The sequence below is a fragment of the Giraffa tippelskirchi genome, chromosome 13 (genome assembly GCF_054371585.1).
Source record: "Giraffa tippelskirchi isolate mGirTip1 chromosome 13, T2T-mGirTip1v1.2.pri, whole genome shotgun sequence".
NCBI classification, from domain to species: Eukaryota; Metazoa; Chordata; class Mammalia; order Artiodactyla; family Giraffidae; genus Giraffa; species Giraffa tippelskirchi.
In genome coordinates, this window is record NC_137287.1 from 72,032,777 (window position 1) to 72,051,249 (window position 18,473).

General features: G+C 42.2%; 1 protein-coding gene and 1 long non-coding RNA gene across 15 annotated transcripts in view; one reads left to right on the forward strand and one right to left on the reverse strand.

Annotated features, from left to right (window-relative positions):
- FRMD4A (FERM domain containing 4A) overlaps positions 1 to 18,473 on the reverse strand; it is an 845,860-nt gene that overhangs the window by 113,379 nt on the left and 714,008 nt on the right. For 10 of the 14 annotated variants that reach the window (XR_014072374.1, XM_081553514.1, XM_081553513.1 and 7 more), the window contains 3 exons: positions 17,601 to 17,657; positions 16,670 to 16,692; positions 2,262 to 2,345 (listed from right to left, as the gene is read on the reverse strand). Coding sequence is in view for 13 of the 14 variants with exons in the window: in XM_081553514.1 (XP_081409640.1) it covers positions 2,262 to 2,345; positions 16,670 to 16,692; positions 17,601 to 17,657 (164 nt within the window). In the remaining variant the exon portion in view is untranslated. Of the gene's footprint in view, positions 1 to 2,261; positions 2,346 to 16,669; positions 16,693 to 17,577; positions 17,658 to 18,473 lie in introns of all 14 variants that reach the window. The other 4 variants (XM_081553511.1, XM_081553507.1, XM_081553517.1 and 1 more) reach the window with 1 other exon arrangement.
- Positions 756 to 17,142, forward strand: LOC145531361 (uncharacterized). Its single transcript, XR_014072378.1, has 3 exons — positions 756 to 923; positions 7,567 to 10,342; positions 16,358 to 17,142. It is a non-coding gene; the product is annotated as an uncharacterized LOC145531361 (long non-coding RNA).

Here is an 18,473-nt window from a genome sequence, read left to right on the forward strand (position 1 = left end):
GTATGGATGTGAGAGTTGGACTATAAAGAAAGCTGAGCGCCAAAGAATTGATGCTTTTGAACTGTGGTGTTGGAGAAGACTCTTGAGAGTCCCTTGGGCTGCAAGGAGATCCAATTAGTCCATCCTAAAGAGATCAGTCCTGGGTGTTCATTGGAAGGACTGATGCTGAAGTTGAAACTCCAATACTTTGGCCACCTCATGCGAAGAGTTGACTCATTTGAAAAGACCCTGATGCTGGGAAGGATTGGGGGCAGGAGGAGAAGGGGACGACAGAGGATGAGATGGCTGAATGGCATCACCGACTCGATGGACATGAGTTTGAGTTTGGGTAAACTCCGGGAGTTGGTGATGGACAGGGAGGCCTGGCGTGCTGTGATTCATGGGGTCACAAAGAGTCAGACACGACTGAGAGACTGAACTGAACTGAACTGATGGTGCCTCTGGGTCCAAAAGCGACCTGGGGAAAGTGTGGGCCTGGTCATAGAGATTCAGGGCTGTTCTGGCAGGACAGCTTGGGACGTGGATGAGGATGAAGCTGTTCCTACTGACAAAAGAGAGAGCACCAGTGTGAAGGAAGGAGCCATGGGTCAGTGATGATGTTTGCGCACAGAGCAGGCTGAGGAGATAACAGAAGAAAACCCAGAGACAGGAAGGAGAGAGAGGAAAGGAGGAGTTCACAGCTCTGAAATGAGCAGCCAGGGTGTAAACAATATTTGGAAACATACAAATGAGATAACTGAGAGATTCATTAGGCTCAAAGCAACTCTGACTCCAGACAAGCCAGCAACATTATAGCCTCTGCCGGCAAATACATTAATACTTTTCATCAGGTAGGAACTACCAGTGTCGTGAATTATCTCCTTGCAGCTCCAGTCCCTTCATCACTGGTTTCCTGAAAATAAACCGCTGGGAGGACAGAGAAGGTAAGGCCCTGGGAGCATAAGGAATTGGGGAGAGGGCAATGTGGTTCCACAAAAAGGGAAACAAGAATGCCATCTTGGGTGTTTGTATGTGCACGCTGCCAGGCTGGAAGTTTGGAAACTGACACATGCAAAGTCTTTGTGTGTTAAACCAATCCTGTTCTTTGAAGGCAAATTATAAGGCCCTGAGCACTGTTTATCACACCTATGCTACCAAAAAAACCTGGCAACAAACAGTTCAGAGAAATGAAACCAAGAATGCCAGCACACAGGTGGAAGCTCACAGTCTCAGGATTCAGCCCTTTTATTTCCTGTCCAGCTGCCCCGTCACTTGGTCTCTTGGCAAGACATGATTTATGTCCTGGAGTTTCATCCTGCTAATGCCCTCCACAGTAAGACACACCCCATCCCAGCCAAAGGAGTCCCCTGAAGCCACCCGGATGACTGAACAACTAGTTTGGCAATTGGAAAGGTGTCTGGACAAGATGAAATGTTATTAAACTATAAACTTCATAAAGTGTATTAGAGAAATGCTGAAAAGTCATATGTTATAATGCAACAAAACGGACTTCTTCTGTGATTTATATCTTATTATCTTTAAATAAAAGCCCTTACAAAAGCCTAAAAAAAAGTGCTTTTGGTTACAGAGTCGTAAGAATGATTAGGAAAGTGGTGTTTTGCTTTCAAAGGAGAGTGGTTGGGGCTCGCTGGCCCTACAGTATTTCAACACACTACCCAGCCATGCAAACCCCACTCCACTGTGACCTGAACCACAACCTGGGAATGGTTCAAATGCCCCGTTCATTGAGAATCAGGAGTGTAGGGCCTGACAGATGAACTATGGTGTAATGTTACATGGCAGCTACATCGGGAGATATGAAATATGAAACATTGTGGGAAAAGAAAAGAATTAACCTTCCTCTTCTGCAAAGAAGAAACCCCTCTCATCCTCCCACATCTCAAAACCCCACACATCCTGTCATCAAATGACAAGGATCCCAAAGCGAAATTCTAGCAGTCCATGAAGGGATCTCCAAGGAGGCAAGGCATCCAAAGTGAAATTTTAAAAGTTTTCCCTTTTATTTAAAAAAAAAAAAAAAAAGAGGAAAAGAAAGAAAATAGGAAAAACAGCTCTCATATTCCATGTCATTTAAATAAATGCAAAAAATGGATTCATGAAGGCTCGGGCCACTTGGTACAGTTTGGAATTGCTCTCTGATTGGGGACCAGGTTGACCCGTGGTGGTGGGGAGGGTGGACAGTCACCTGGAGTCCCCTGCCTCCCTAGAAGGGGCTCCTTCCTTGGGGGGATGACTGGGGTGTGCAGAGAAAAGGGGCTTACCAGTAAGCCAGGGAGGGGTGCTCCTTCAGGGCCTGTGTGGGAAGCGCTGGCAGCTTCTTCAGGTCCGTCCTCACCACTTCATTGCTGCAAGACAGGGGTAGACGGGGGCATGGCAGAAACACGCTTGGCCCGGGAAAAGACCACCACACCACGCCAGGAGACCCGACCCCCGCCATCTGGTCCTCACACACCACATCTGTGCCCCTTTAGTGAAAAGTGGTGCTTTCTTTGTACCGATTTCCTTAAGAGAGACACAAGGGGACACACAGCACGCAGAGCCCGGTGGCCTGTCCTTGTGGTGCACACAGAGGGCAGGGCAGAGCCCTCTGGATGCCTGAGGGTTCTTTTCAAGCCCTGCATGTCAAGCGGGCACAGATGAGTGTCCCTGGGCAGCAGGAATGTGGGAGAAGAGTCACCAGTGTCCCCAAAGGGGGGACCTTAGGGGGCTCCTGGGGGCCCAGTCATGGGCTCTGAGAATGGAGCTGTTTTTGACTGTTTTCGCCTTAAACTGTTTCCCTCACTAACCCATAGGCCAGTTTTCTTTGCCTGGATTAACCACATACTAGAAAGTGTTGTCCAAAATATGACAAATCAATAACATTTGCTCTTTAAAATCAAGATAATTTAAAAATTCATTATTATATAAAATGTGGTGTTCTTTATAAAATGCTATTGGCCTGTTAATAAGGCATGATTTCACTATATTAAGTTATATACATTCAGAAATCCTTGGTCTAATGTATTAACCTCTTTCTTCCTAAGTAAAAAAGAAATTTCCACTTACTTATGTTCTAAAATATAATAATTACAACATATTCTCAAATTCTCAAAAAATTTGACTTTAAAAATTTTTTCAATTGGAGTATAGTTGGTTTACAATGTTGCGTTAGTTTCAGGTGTACAGCAAAGTGATTCAGTTTTACATATATGTATATTGCAAAATAATGAGCAAAGTTTTCTATGCTATACAGTAGGTCCTTGGTGGTTAACCATTTTGTATTTAGCAGCATGTGTATGTTAATCCCAAGATTCTAATTTATCCCCCCAGCCCTTTCCCCTTTGGTAACCATAAATTTGTTTTCTATGTCTGTGGGCCTGTTTCTGTTTTGTATACAAGTCATTTGCTTTTGACAAGGTCCAGAAACAACTCAGAAGGTGTGAAGCTGATTATTAGGCACTAGAAGGACGTCTTATGCATCTGGTCCCTGGACCAGACTTTCCCTGCAGACTCACACGTTCTCAGGTTTGGAAGATACTTTAAACTTGCCAAGTTTAACCAGGGGTTTTCAGAGGCTTGATTCCCCCATATGCACTCAGCATACCTGCGTTTCCACTGGGACGACATCTGGGTGTTGGCCCCACTGTCTACCTCTAGAGCCATCAGCAGCATCCCTTTGGGATGGTTTTGGTGTATACCGGGGTCTCTCTGTACTGGTCCACCAGAGCATCTCAAAGGCCCTGCTGGGGAGTAGAGGCCACCCATGGAGCCTGCCTTCACACACAGGTCTAACCTCCACTATAGTAGCAGCTTCCATGCTGCTCATGAAAAGCAAGGCAAAGACTGACGGCCTGGACATTGGGCAATAGCATCTAAAAAGCAACAAGACAGGTGCTCAGTAGGTAAATACAAGGGGAAGAAGGAATACTGCAGTCACATGACTTTCTGTGGGTCTCCAACCAGCCAGAAACACTGCCTCCAGCTATGCCTTTTGGATGCCAAGTGTCACTGGGCAAAACCATTTCCAGACTTCAAGTTCACATACATGGTGACAAAGAAACACATGGATGTAACCTTACTGGTACTCCCAGAAAGGGCATTTTTCAAGTGGACTAAGAAACAGAAGCCTTTCCCTTCTCCAGGGGATCTTCCCAACCCATGGATCGAACCCAGGTCTCCCACATTGCAGGTGGATTCTTTACCAGCTGAGCCACAAGGGAAGCCCCACAAGAAACAGTGACAGTGAAGTTTGTGATCTTGGCTTTGAACAACCAACTGGAAAGAATAACTCAATTTGTAACTGCTGAAATCAATAAATCCAAGTTCCTGAATGGTTATCACGCAAGTGGCAAGAATTTATTGATTAATAATCAATAAGTTGAATGTATTTATGGAGCCCCTGCTATTAGGAAGTAGTGTAGGAAATATTAAAATAAAAAGGATAAGACATAGTCCTCAATCAAAAGATGCTCACAATTCAGGGCACGGAGCAAGAGGTACAAATTAAAAGATAGCCGATGACATGGGCAGTATTGGATCATGTCGATTCAAACAACAAATTAAAAAGTATGGAGGAAAGGAAGGTCTTTGTGGGTTCTAGTGTAAAAGCAGACTTTGGGGCAGGACCTGCATGAAGAAAAGAATAGGAATCTCATTTTTCTTCTCAGTGGAATCCAGCAGAGTATGGAGATCAGGCACTATGAACTGAAGAAATCAACCAGGGTAGGTGGTGTATAAGGGGCAGTCTGGCCAAATAAAGTGCAGACTAGGCATAAGACTAGGCATAAGACTTTGGCCACCTCATGCGAAGGGTTGACTCATTGCAAAAGACCCTAATGCTGGGTAGGATTGGGGGCGGGAGGAGAAGGGGACGACAGAGGATGAGATGGTTGGATGGCATCACCGACTCGATGGACATGGGTTTGGGTAGACTCCGGGAGTTGGTGATGGACAGAGAGGCCTGGCGTGCTGCAATTCATGGGGTCGCAAAGAGTCAGACACGACTGAGCGACTGAACTGAACTGAGGCATAAGATTTTGAGGATCTTCTGTGCCAGGTTGGCAGAGTCCAAGTTTGGGTAGGAGACATTTGTCAGTCACTGGAGCTTTTCAAACAGGTCGCCTCCTTATGTTTAGGAAAATTCAATTCCCAAGCAGAGCTTGAGATCTTTACTCACGTGCTATTAAGACATAGCTTAAAGAAATACTCAGGTCCCCAAACACCCAAGAGCCCATAATAATGAGTTTTTGGGTTTGATCTCTGCTTATTAACTATAAGCTCCCCAAGAATAGGGGTTTGATTCACTGACTCATCAGTGTCTAGGGAGACACCCTATGGGTTGAATTTTACTGGATGCAACTGCAAGAAAGGCAGTTAAGCTGAAGCATGGATTTGGGTTTACTCAGACTCATCTAAAGCATATTTGGGGAAGGATGGAACTAAAGGAGGAAGGGATTTTCTTACCCACTAAACATTCATTTGTTGGCAAACAAGCATCCCTGATGAGAGTCCCAGGTCTGACATCCTGGCTGGAGCAGCAGTGGCTTTTCGAGCGCTCCCCCAGGGCAAGGTGACACAGACAAATACAACAAGAAATCACAAAGGCGTGAAACCCGTCCAAATCCATTACATTCTGGAAGGGATCCAGAGCTCTTAAACCTTCCCAAAGGATAGCTATGTAGAAACGTCCTGTTTGCTTTTCTGCTGTCTGTAAACATCTGTGATAACTTAGAGGGGGACCGCCCGTCAGGCGATCTGGCCAAACTTGGACTGCAAATCACAAAGCTGCCTTAATGGGACAGCTGGTCACTCTATCTCCAGGGACTTGGGAAGCTGAAACCAAAAGAATGTGCTAGAAGTGCCTAGCTTTCTCTCTCAAGATCTTCCACTTGGACATTTCCCCCAGAGTTCGGGGTACCTGATAAATGCCAACTTACAGAACACTATAAAACAGTTCCTTGTTCCAAAAAAAGTTAGGTTCCACTTTTATTAACAGAGAAAGAAAAAAAGGTCTCTTTGAAAGTCACTTGCTAAACTGAGAGTAAGACTGAAGTCTTCTTATTTTTAATATTTGATTTTATTCAAAACTTTTAGATAGTGATTAATGTTGCCAGAAAAAAAGGGATCTCTCAATGCTCTGCTGGTCTTTGATTTATGGCTTGTTTTTTCTTCTTAAGATGATGGACCTTGCTTTTATTGTCTACCCTGGTCATAAAACACGGGAAGTTTGAAGGACCTACTCTGGAAAACTAAGCTTTCTAGCAATACATTAACTAGGGAATTTGCCACAAAAAACAGCTACAATACATTTAACTAAGACACCATAAAGTGAAGAAAGCGAAAACTAAACTTGATCGGAGGATTAGCAAAATCCATAAGGTGCTTGTGAAAGTGAAGTTGCTCAGTCGTGTCCGACTCTTCGCCACCCCATGGACTGTAGCCCACCAGGCTCCTCCGTCCATGGGATTTTCCAGGCAAGAGTACTGGAGTGGGCTGCCATTGCCTTCTCCAGGAGATCTTCCTGACCTAGGGATTGAACCCAAGCCTCCCGCATTGTAGGCAGACACTTTACCGTCTAAGCCACCAGGGAAGTCCTTATTGTCCTTTAAATGAGGGAATGCTTTGTCAGACGATTCTTTCTGGGTCACATAAGATGTTCATAATTTACAGGACAAAACTTGGGCAAAGAGAACTGGCTTCACATGAATTCTTCCTGAAACCAGTGGTTTTGAGGTCCCCTGGTACTAAAATACTACACCAGTAAAGCCAGAAGCCTGCACTAGTGTTACAGAAAGGATGAATGGGAAACTCAGAAGCGGTAACAGGAAGCTAATGTTCTACCAACTCCTCCATATTTTGTAAGTGTATCATGAAGGTCAAGTTCTCCAGGGAGAGGGGTTTCATAAGTAAAAAAGAATAGTATGGGTCCTCATTAGCCACAATTCCAAAATCTGAAAACCTCTAAGAAATAAAGCCTTCTAGGGATCTCCCTGGTGGTCCAGGGGCTAAGACCCAGTGCATGGGGGCCTGGGTTCAATCCCACATGCCACAACTAAGCACGGGCACTGCAACTACTGAGCCCACATGCTGCAACTAAAGAAGGCTGAGCACCGCAACGAAGACCCAGTGAGTCAAATAAACAATAAAGAAAAAAGCCTTCCAGCCAACTGGGTGGCAAACCTAATGTTTGACCTTTCTCTCTCTTCCACTTGGTGTGAATGTCCACATTCTGATGCAGAAGTGTGAACAGACTGCAGTCCAGGGGCTGTCCCAGACGCTGTCGTGGGTGTTTCAGGATAGCCTGAATTACCGTCTAAAACCTACAAAGCTCTCAATTCAGAAACACTGGGAAAAGCTTCAGAGATGCCCTGTGGGTCTGTATTGCTTTATCCAATGGTACAATACATCTAGAAAACTCTGAGACAAATGAATAAGGAGACTTGTAGATGATCTCTGCTGATTGTAATTAACCATGAAAGAAACAATTTCTCTCCTTCCATTCTTTTTTTTTTTGGTGAACCAAGCTGAAGTTCAGGTTACAGCAAAGAAGATGATTATCTCTTCCCTGTCACATACTCTCTTTCTCAGGGGTGGAGGGAAGCTCACAGAGCTGGTGGCTGGGGGCAAAGCTTATGATGTTTCTCTTGTCATGACACTTGGAGACACCTGGGAAGCACATGGAATCCCTCTGAGATTTTTCCAGCATGGGACTATGGATTGCAGGTATGCATCATGGATAAATATGCCACACTAATTTGCCACCTGGATGGAGGGGCAAAACCACTATGTATGTGCCTTTATTTCTGATGTTAAAGGCTAATTTATCTAAATAATGATTTCTTTCTCAATTAGCGAGTTTGGTTTTCTAGGATGACAGGAACAATTTTTGTGAGTTTCTAACATAGCTGTAAACTTGTAAAATTCAAAACAAGTTAAAAATTTTTTATAAGCCTACAAAGTGAGGCAAGAATTTTACTCAAGAGGGCACAAGAAAAAGCAACTGATTAATTTTCTGCAACATTGTGCCTCTGAGACAGAATCTTAATTCTGAACAACTGACATAATGTCATAGTCGTGAACCTTTTTGCTGTTATCAAGGTTAACTCAAAATATAACACTGATATTAAAAAATGCTTAGCAAATGAGACAAGCTGTCATAACACACAAGTTCTTCTTTCACTTTTTACTTAAACAATTCCCATAGATTTAAAGAATATCATCCTGCAAAATACTCTATCTGAATACTTTTCTATGTTTGGAAACTGTGAATTACACACTTGAAAAGCTCAGTGAAATGGACTGTTGTGCACAAAACAAAGCTTTCTGTAATAACTTTTCCATTTGAACATTTTGTTTCAAAATTTCAGATTCCATTCCTTTCAAAAGGTCCTGCTGGTGTGAGAGATTCCAGCTGTTTCTCTCTCTAAGTCCTTTATAAGTCAGGGGAAAATATTACACACTCCTTTCTCCTTTCTTGATAAAATAATATATGAGATTTATATACATTTAAATTCTTCTTACAAAAACTCTTCTTAGGGTTTCCATGTGTTTCAAGCTTAACAGATGACTTTTTTCCTAGGAATTTTCCAATAGGGAAATTTGCAAGTTTGTGTATTAAAGATACTAATAGGTTATATAAGTTGTATTCCAAATGTTGACTCTTCCAAACACAGCTGTCCGAGTCTTTTTTTTTTTTTACTAATTATCTAAAAGTCTCAGTAAATCTATTTCTCTTACTATATGATCATACCAGTTGTTTTCTTTCAAGAGGCCAATTAAAACATTGTAGGAAAATATACCCCAAATGGTCAAATGCTCTAAGACTGCTATAAACTGAGCTCTGACTTGCAGTAGTAAAATCACTTATGTAAGTGCAAAGTAATGATGTTAGTAGGCTCAGAATTGTGATTTATAGACTGCCGCCTGCGATTAGTCAACTTTCAATGCTCTCTTATTGGGGCAAGAAAATAATGCTGTCATCTTTTAAAAGATAGTAATCTATACAAATGTTTATGTTACCAAAAAAGTCTTTTGAAAAAAGTCAGCCCTTTGTCTTCTTTTCCTGTTGATCTTTTAAAATTCTTCATTTAACCTGCGTGTGTGTGTGTGTGTGCTGAGTGGCCTCAGTCATGTCCAACTCTATGCGACCTTATGGACTGTAGCCCACCGGGTTCCTCTGTCCATGGGATTCTCCAGGCAAGAATACTGGAGTGGGTTGCCATGCCCTCCTCCAGCGGATCTTCCCAACCCAGGGATGAAATCCTGGGTCTCCTGAGTTTCCTGCATTGTCAGGCAGGCTTTTTACCACTGAGCCACCTGGGAAGCCCTCCTTTAACCTATGGCTGCCTAAAAGGCATCACACAACAGACTGGTTCCAAATAGGAAAAGGAGTACGTCAAGGCTGTATATTGTCACCCTGCTTATTTAACTTATATGCAGAGTACATCATGAGAAACACTGGGCTGGAAGAAACACAAGCTGGAATCAAGATTTCCGGGAGAAATATCAATAACCTCAGATATGCGGATGACACCACCCTTATGGCAGAAAGTGAAGAAGAACTAAACAGCCTCTTGATGAAGGTGAAGGAGAGTGAAAAAGTTGGCTTAAAGCTCAACGTTCAGAAAACTAAGATCATGGCATCTGGTCCCATCACTCCATGGGAAATAGATGGGGAAACAGTGGAAACAGTGTCAGACTTTACTTTTTTGGGCTCCAGAATCACTGCTGATGGTGACTGCAGCCATGAAATTAAAAGACGCTTACTCCTTGGAAGGAAGGTTATGGCCAACCTAGATAGCATGTTTAAAAGCAGAGACATTACTTTGCCAACAAAAGTCCATCTAGTCAAGGCTATGGTTTTTCCAGTGGTCATGTATGGATGTGAGAGTTGGACGGTGAAGAAAGCTGAGCGCCGCAGAATTGGTGCTTTTGAACTGTGGTGTTGGAGAAGACTCTTGAGAGTCCCTTGGACTGCAAGGAGATCCAATCAATCCATCCTAAAAGAGATCAATCCTGGGTGTTCATTGGAAGGTCTGATGTTGAAGCTGAAGCTCCAATACTTTGGCCACCTCATGCGAAGGGTTGACTCATTGGAAAAGACCCTAATGCTGGGTAGGATTGGGGGCGGGAGGAGAAGGAGACGACAGAGGATGAGATGGTTGGATGGCATCACTGACTCGATGAACATGGGTTTGGGTAGACTCTGGGAGTTGGTGATGGACAGAGAGGCCTGGCGTGCTGCAATTCATGGGGTCGCAGAGAGTCGGACACGACTGAGCGACTGAACTGAACTGAACTGAGTCTGACAAAAAGACAAAAAAAAACCCCACAACACCTACAAGCCTGGAATTTTCAGATACCAGTAAGTATTATTTCATTGCATTAATTCACACTCTTAAAAAATGCAGAACAGATATCACACAAAGAACAAAAACAATCAAGAGGGTATATTTTTTCCCCACAGAAATTTCATTTTATCTCTCTTAGTGAACACATGGTCCCATGGTTTACAGAAGGTAAAATATTAAAAGGTCTTCACTTTTTTTTTTTTTTTTGCTTCTAACTGCTCTTCTAGAGACCTAAGACCAGGCAATCCTGTGGAAGATGAAAGGAATTTTTCGGGACAAATAAATACTCCAATTACTCATCTAAAATGGAGTTAAAAATCAATTTCTTTTGTTAATGAAGGACCACTATTCATTTCTATTGAGGGAGTAATGCACTGCTCTGTATCTCAAAGTAGTATTATCATTATTAAGGAGAATTAGAAATCTGCAGGTTGATAAATCAAGGTCACAGTAAGACTCTTACTGACCCTGGAACTCTGAGAAGCAGATATTGTCTCACTGGGACCAGCCCGTAACCCTGTACAGGTGTCATAGAACTTCTTTGACTCTGGTTGCTGTGTTTATTTTGAACTGAGAAGCTGCAGATGGAGGTCAGCTTGCCATCATCTTTAAAGCAAGCGCATGATGAGCTTTGCCTAACAGGTAAGCAAAATGTGACTCACAGATCTTTACATGGGGTTTCCTCAGTACAAGCCTTTTTCAAGTGCTGCCTGCTTACTGGTCCTCATAAGTCTTTCAATGATTAGCATGGCTTTCCTGAGAGCTCAGTTGGTAAAGAATCCGCCTGCAATGAGGGAGACCTGGTTTGATCCCTGGGTTGGGAAGATCCCCTGGAGAAGGGAAAAGCTACCCACTCCAGGATTCTGGCCTAGAGAATTCCATGGACTGTATAGTCCATGGGGTCACAAAGAGTCGGACAAGACTGAGCGACTTTCACTCTTACTTTTCATTAGTACATCCGGTTATCAGTAGCAAAGATATTTCCAGGTCCCAACAGGTGGCCCCAAGTAACTGAGCTGTCCTGATCTGGTTTCTGTAAGTCTTGTTCACAAAAAATTCTACAGAACTGATTTTACATTTTACTAGTCCCTATTAATTTGTGGATGATTCTTTATATTAAAGGTGGTGTGATTTGGGAATTTATTTACTTTAACCTTATATAACTGTGCCTTGACTTCTTTATTTTTAAAAAAATTATATATTTGTTTTAAAAATAATTTTATTAAAAAAAAAACTTTACTTATTTTTTGGCTGCGCTAGGTCTCCATTGCTCCATGGGCTTTTCTCTAGTTGCAGAAAGTGGGGTTACTCTCTTGTTGCGGTATGCAGGCGTCTCTCATTGCAGTGGCTTCTCTTGTTGTGGAGCACAGGTTCTATGGCGTGCAGGCTCAGTAGCTGTGGCACGTGGACTCAATGGTTGCAGTTCCTGGGCCCTAGAGCACAGGCTCAAAAATTGTGGTGCACGGGCTTAGCTGCTCCAAGGCATGTGGGGTCTTCCCACATCAGGGATTGAACCCTTGTCTCCTGCATTGGCAGGTGGATTCTTTACCACTGAGTCACCAGAAGCCCCAAAATATTTTTATTTATTTGGCTGCCCTGCGTCTTAGTTGTGGTATTGACCAGGGATTGAACTTGGGCTCCCTGCATTGGGAGCACAGAGTCGTAGCCACACTGGACCACCAAGGATGTCCTGGCAGCATAAAGTATTTTTAATCAATTCACTGATTTGGTAAAATGTTTAAAATGATCTTTTTTCCATTTTTTTTGGTGGCCCACTTTCAGAAGGGCTGACAGAAGGTAAAAAGTGAGGCTATTCTCAAAACCAGAGTATAGAGATTAGCCACTAGGGTTTTCAGTTAAGATCTCTTTAGGAACAAAAGCAAAAAAAAAAAAAAAAAAAAAATCAAGTTCTGTAAGTAGTAACTTGCTTAGTATGGGGTACTAAGAAATCTCCTACTAAATTAGAATGTAACTATACAATTTGAAAGTCCTGTTCAGTTGATTAAATTAGGCGTTCCCTGCATTAGCTTTTTTTTTTTTTTGACCTTTTAAAAGATGAGAATGTTATTTTTCTACAGAAAAAAATTTTTTAAACAAGAAGAGTCAGGGCTTGGCATTTAAACCACTGCAGAGTTTGTGGTGAATAAAGTACATATAAATCCTGGAAAATGTTTGTTAGCTAATGACTAATGCTCAGGAGAGATTATCAAAGAACTGTTTGTTTTTAAAACTGTGTTGAGCCTTTTCACCCTAATATTGCCTATGTAGCTGCCATGATGGACAGTTCTTAGGCTATTCAACTGTTTTTAAACAGAAATGCCAACTCCACAGATTTCCTCATTGCTGATGGACACTCATGTTTTCAAACATATGCATGTACCAGGAAATGAAATATGATAACTACATGCTGTGCTAAGGAAAATACTACAAAGGAGAAAATATTATTTTTAGATAAGATGATTTCCTCAACCTTTCACTATATCTTATGAATTTGCCCACTCTATGCTAGAATATGGACATGGGTGACATATTTCTTCCTGTTGTGAACAACACTTACTATCCATCTTTACTTCTCTCACTTTCTTTCAGCAACACTGAGCCCAAGATTTCATTGTTAAGTTCAATAAGACAAGGAAGTGAACAATTCCATTAACTGGAAAGAAAAGGGGGTTATGTAAAGAATCAGCCTTCAGGGGTCTACTAAGCAGAAAGAGTCCAAAAGAAGAAGCAGAACAGCTGTGAGTTTCACGAGAAAGAGCAGTTACGGCTCTGGGCTGACCCCACATAGTTCTTATTCTAGTAAAGTAATATCAGCACTTTCGACTTCTCCCTTTTGTTAATAGAACACTTTTCTTCCTGTGCATCAAGGAACTTGCTTCCATAGATGTGGATTTTTTTTTTTTTTCCCCTGCACTGAGCAGCTTATAGCATCTTAGTTCCTCAACTAGGGATTGAATCTGGGCCACAGTAGTGAAAGCTCCAAGTCCTAACCACCGGACTGCCAGAGAATTCCCATAATATGTAGAGTTTTAATACTCATTCTACATAAATGTAATCTGTATCTATTCCCTGAAATGTAAATGTATAGGATAACGGCATCCCGGGCAAAGTAACCTTTTAAAAAGGATGGCAGAGATTCAGGATCTTCAGGCTATGAAGGGGCTTCCCAGGAGGCTCAGTGGGACAAGAATCCGCCTGCAATGCAGGAGACGCATGCAGGAGATGCAGACTTGATCCCTGGGCTGGGAAGAACCCCTGGAGGAGGGCATGGAAACCCATTCTAGCATGCTTGCCTGTAGAATTCCATGGATAGAGGAGCCTGGCAGGCTGCAGTCCATGGGGTTGCAAAGAGTAGGACATGCCTGAAGTAATTAGCACACACGCATGCACGGGCTATGAAGAGTCCCTTTGCCATTTGTGTGCAGCCATTCATTTAAAAGGTTATTGGACCCTCTAGATTCCAGAAGGTCTCAGAATGAAGCCCTGGACCACGTGTTATATAAAAGGCCTCCAAAATGCTCTGGGTGTTCTAAGCTGACATCTTATGCTACAAATGTTGCTCAGGAAATTGCATTTTATTTACAGGATATGTATATAAATCAAAGGCTTCTTAGGTGGCTCAGTGGTAAAGAATCCACCTGCCAATGCAGGAGATGCAAGAAACATGGTTTCAATCCCTGGGTCGGGATGATCCCATGGAGGAGGAAATGGCAACCCACTCCAGTATTCTTCCCTGTAATATCCCACGTACAGAGGAGCCTGGCAGGCTACAGCCCATGGAATCACAAAGAGTCAGACATAACTGAGTAACTGAGCATGCATATAAGTCAAAGCTATTCAGTTAAACACAATTAAGAATGTAGAATCTGGCATTCATTATTAATAGAGCAAAAACAACATTCTCCAATACTAAATTCTGAGAAGGGGACATCTAAAACACCTGATGTTCAGCCACCATATCAAATGGGGTCCACTTCAGTGTTATGGGGATTTTCCCAGGTATGGATGGAAGATATCAACAAGGAATTTTGAAGTGTTTATCATGGAATCCTATCCTCCGTGATGTGAGTTTTATGCTGGGAGATAAAGTGACCTTTTAGATAAGGTGTCTGACCTCTCCCCTCCCTTGACAGCTATTTCTCACTCCAGACAGCTGCTGCTACAAACAAACTTCGATGGAACACTTTGACAAATGAAGTCAAACCAGGGTCCTTTGTTTCTCTGCAGCCAACAAGCTGGCATTCCACAAGCTCATGAGGGGGCCATGAGTTACTAGGGGCCAGGCCTGCCCCCCTCACCGCTGGCCACCCCTTGTGGCCCCACGTTCCCAGGATCTGTGGGGCCAGATGATGCTGTTCCTGGCTCACATTCCATTCTGTCAGGGGACTCTCAAAAATAAATAATATTTACAGCAGAGTTCAGAGCCGGTGAAAGAAAAGTGGGGGTAAAAGTACCTTCAGAGTAAGTAGACCAGACGATGGAGGTCATTAGATCTGTGGTTATTAAACCATTTTTCATGGGACTCCTGAGCCCTTTTTCAACAGATATGAACCTGCACTTATCAAGAGGCTCAAATGCAATGAAGGACATAAAAAACTAACAAAGAAAAACAGAACAAAGTATAGTTTTTAAATCCTGAAAATGTTTCCCTCAACCCATTTCGTCAATGGTTATCGACCACCTACAATGTCCAAGGTCTCCTGCTAAGGCTATAAATAAACGTTCATCCAAAAAAAATGGACTACCTCTGTTTCATAGCAAGAACTTGGGAAACATAAATAAAAGGGGTCTGGAGGTCTCCTTCTACAAATAATCAAATTGAGCTGAAGGGACTATATTTTAGGAACAGGGGTCAGCCCACTGCAACCCACTGGCCAGATCCAGTCCCCTGCTTGTTTTTATGTGGCCTGTGAACTAAGAATGGTTGGGGGAAAAAATCTTAAGAAAAACATCTTAAAAGGTTGGGAAAAAAGTCAAAAGATTATTTTGTGGTACATGAAAATGTATATGACATTCAAATTTCTGAGTTTATAAATAAAGTTTTATTGGAATACCGACATACTCATCTGACTACCTACTGTCTCTGGCTGCTCTGCACTTAGAAATGGAGAAGTGATTAATTGCCAGAGAGACTGGGTGGCCTGCAAAATCCACGTGTGCACTGTCTGGCCCTTTACAGAAAATGCTTATTGACCCTTGTTTTACATTGTAAAAGAATTTTTTTGCTTTTGCTGAGATATCTGAATGAGAACATATGCCTCTGCCTTTGTTAGAAAGCCTTAGAAATGCACGGAGAGTAGAGAGAATGCAGCTAAGACCTGAAAACCTTGTCAGCATGAACTTGACAAAGCTGGACAAGTAGAGGTAGGTTAGGTTACAAGTGAAGTAGGTTAGGTTACATTTACAGATCAGATTCCCCAAAGCATGAGAAAACATCCAAGTTCTTTATTTGAGAAGAAGTAGGGATCCATGTTTTTCATACCACTTTTGTTAATTTCCTTTCAATGGGCCAGAATCCTATGCCCGATGCTGTTTTCTTGTACATGAGGTTAATCTTTATGTCTCTAGGCCTCAATTCTAAAGAATGGGCTGTTCTGGAGACTTCCCTTAGGGGTGTCTAGTAAAACAGAATCCCAGGAAAGGTATCTGTTTTCGAGCAGACAGCTCTGTTGGTGTATGCTGACACCCCCTATTTGACTCCACTAAAGATCAGGAGAGACTGGCAATACAGCCCTGCTAGTCAATGGGCCGTGCTTAATGAAATGAAAGACTGAGAATGAAGTTTGCGGGTCTATCGAGTTATTAAAGCAGGGCACAGTTTTCCCCATGGTTAAGTCTGTTTTTGTTCTCTCCCTAACGTAATATCCAGAAAAGGAAGGAAAGTAGAAGTAGGGTATTTATGTTTAACATTTTCATGAAAGATATCTTTTAGAGGCTAGCATTTTGTCTCTTCAGGGTTGGAACTAAAAGAGGGGGGAAAAAACGGCTAATGGCAGCCTTTTAGTAACTTTCATTTTTTTTCCTTTCAGTTTTTGGCTGTACCGTGTGGCATGCTGGATCTTAGTTCCCCGACTAAGGATCAGACCCACACCCTCAGTAGTATTGACCATTGGACCACTAGAGAAATCCCTAGTAACTTTCATTTGGTACAGAATATTCTCCTGCTATTACTACATCTTCTCTGCTTGATGTAATTTTTCCACTGACAAGTTGGGAACTGGATTTCATCATTAATATATAATATTAATAAACTGCCCTCCTATGAAGAATAACAGAATAGTTTCTTTTCATACAGATGCAGTAGAATACATTTTTAAGCCAAAACACTAAGGTAAACTCACCTAGAAAAATCTCCCTTTGCCTCCTGTAGAAGAAGAAAATTCAACATCAGTGACTCATTCTGATCCATGTTACAGATTTTAAAATGCACTGTAGAATCATGAACTCCTCTATCGAATCATTCCAACTGACTGCTATTTCATCCTATCAGCTACCAGAATATAATTAAGGAAGGATGCATGCATTTACCACCTGAATAGGAGACAAACTTCAGAAAGTTCTATACAAAGAACGCAATTCATAATGAAAAGGAAAGTTTCCACTTCTAAGCCCTGATCTAACTTTTTCCACTGTAAAGATTCTGAACCTGGACATGTGTCTGGGTAGCAGTATGTGTCTATGTCTTGTGGTACTTGCTGTTTTGTCTTGTATTGTGGGCTTCTGGGGGTAGGGACCATGGAGTCTGTAATGAATCTAGCATAATGCCTGCAGCACAGTAGTTGCTCAATAAATCTTTGCTGAAGGAAAAAGTTAATGACATCATTTCAGTTCATTCTGCCAGTGTTTCTGATCTTGCCCTTGTGGCTAATATTCAGTGATCCCTCTTTTTCCGCACAAGCTTAAAGGTATTTTCCTCATCTTTCATGACAGTGCTTCTCCTGGCAATTAAATTCTAGCTTTTTTTACTTGGATTTCTCCAGTGACCTGAAGAAAAGGGGGTCACCAGATGATCTCAGTTTCCCAAACTCAGGTTATATACACAATTTTCCCTTGCAGAGAGATACTGTCTTAAAATTTTGGACAAGAACAGAGAATAGAGGAGACACTGTTTATTGCTATGGTGTAGTTTCTCTAATAGCTCTTTCCTGCTTGTGGCTAAAAAATAAGGAGTCAAAGAGCCAGTGGCTATAGCATCTGCCATACATGATGTGTCTTATTCCTATTTCTTCTGTGTATGGCCCTGGAATACAAAGATGAAGGGAAACAACTTACCTGTAAAATATACGAGGCCAATTCAAACACTACTTCACTGTCAACATCAATCAGCTCCTGAAAGGAAAACCAAGTAAGATAAGTTTGGTACTTTAACAATGATTTCTTTATGATCTCCCCTGAAAGAGAAGAGGTCTTTTTTTATCTGAGATGTTACCCAGAATCTCAAACACCCATAGAACACCTTTTCTGAATTACTTGGACCCAAACGCTCCCTGACATCATTTCTACAGCTCTTATAAGAGCTCCAATGGTCCTGTGTCTACACAGTCACTTCCGGGGCTTCATCTTTAGGTCTTCATGAGAAACTAAGGAATGGATAAGTCTCCAGCTTTTTACAAATCTGTCAATCTGATTAATTGATGGATTAAGGTTACTTGATCACCACATGCATTTTTCTTTGTAAACTGTACATCAGAACCAGTAGTAAGGCTTTGCAAAGCCAGAAAAGGTTATGATGGAATTATGACTCTTTAAATTAAAGTTATATAAAGTTAAAAATACAGTTTCCCAGTTGTATGAGACACATTTCTTCATGTACTCAATACTTCAAGATAGCTGTTGACTACCCATGATGTCAGAGCAAATACAGGCTCTTCACTCACTGCAGAAAGTTTAAAAACGCTTCTCTCAGGACTTCCCTGATGGTGGTCTAGTGGCTAGGAATCCATCTGCCAATGCAGGGGACAGAGGTTTGATACCTGGTCTGGGAAGATCTCACATGCTGCAGAGCAACTAAGCCGGTGTGCCACAACTGCTGAAGCCCGCACCCTAGAGCTGGTGCCCTGCAATAAGAGAAGTCACCGCAGCTAGAGAGGAGCCCTGCTTGCTACAACTAGAGCAAGCCTGAGTGCAGCAACGAAGACCCAGCAC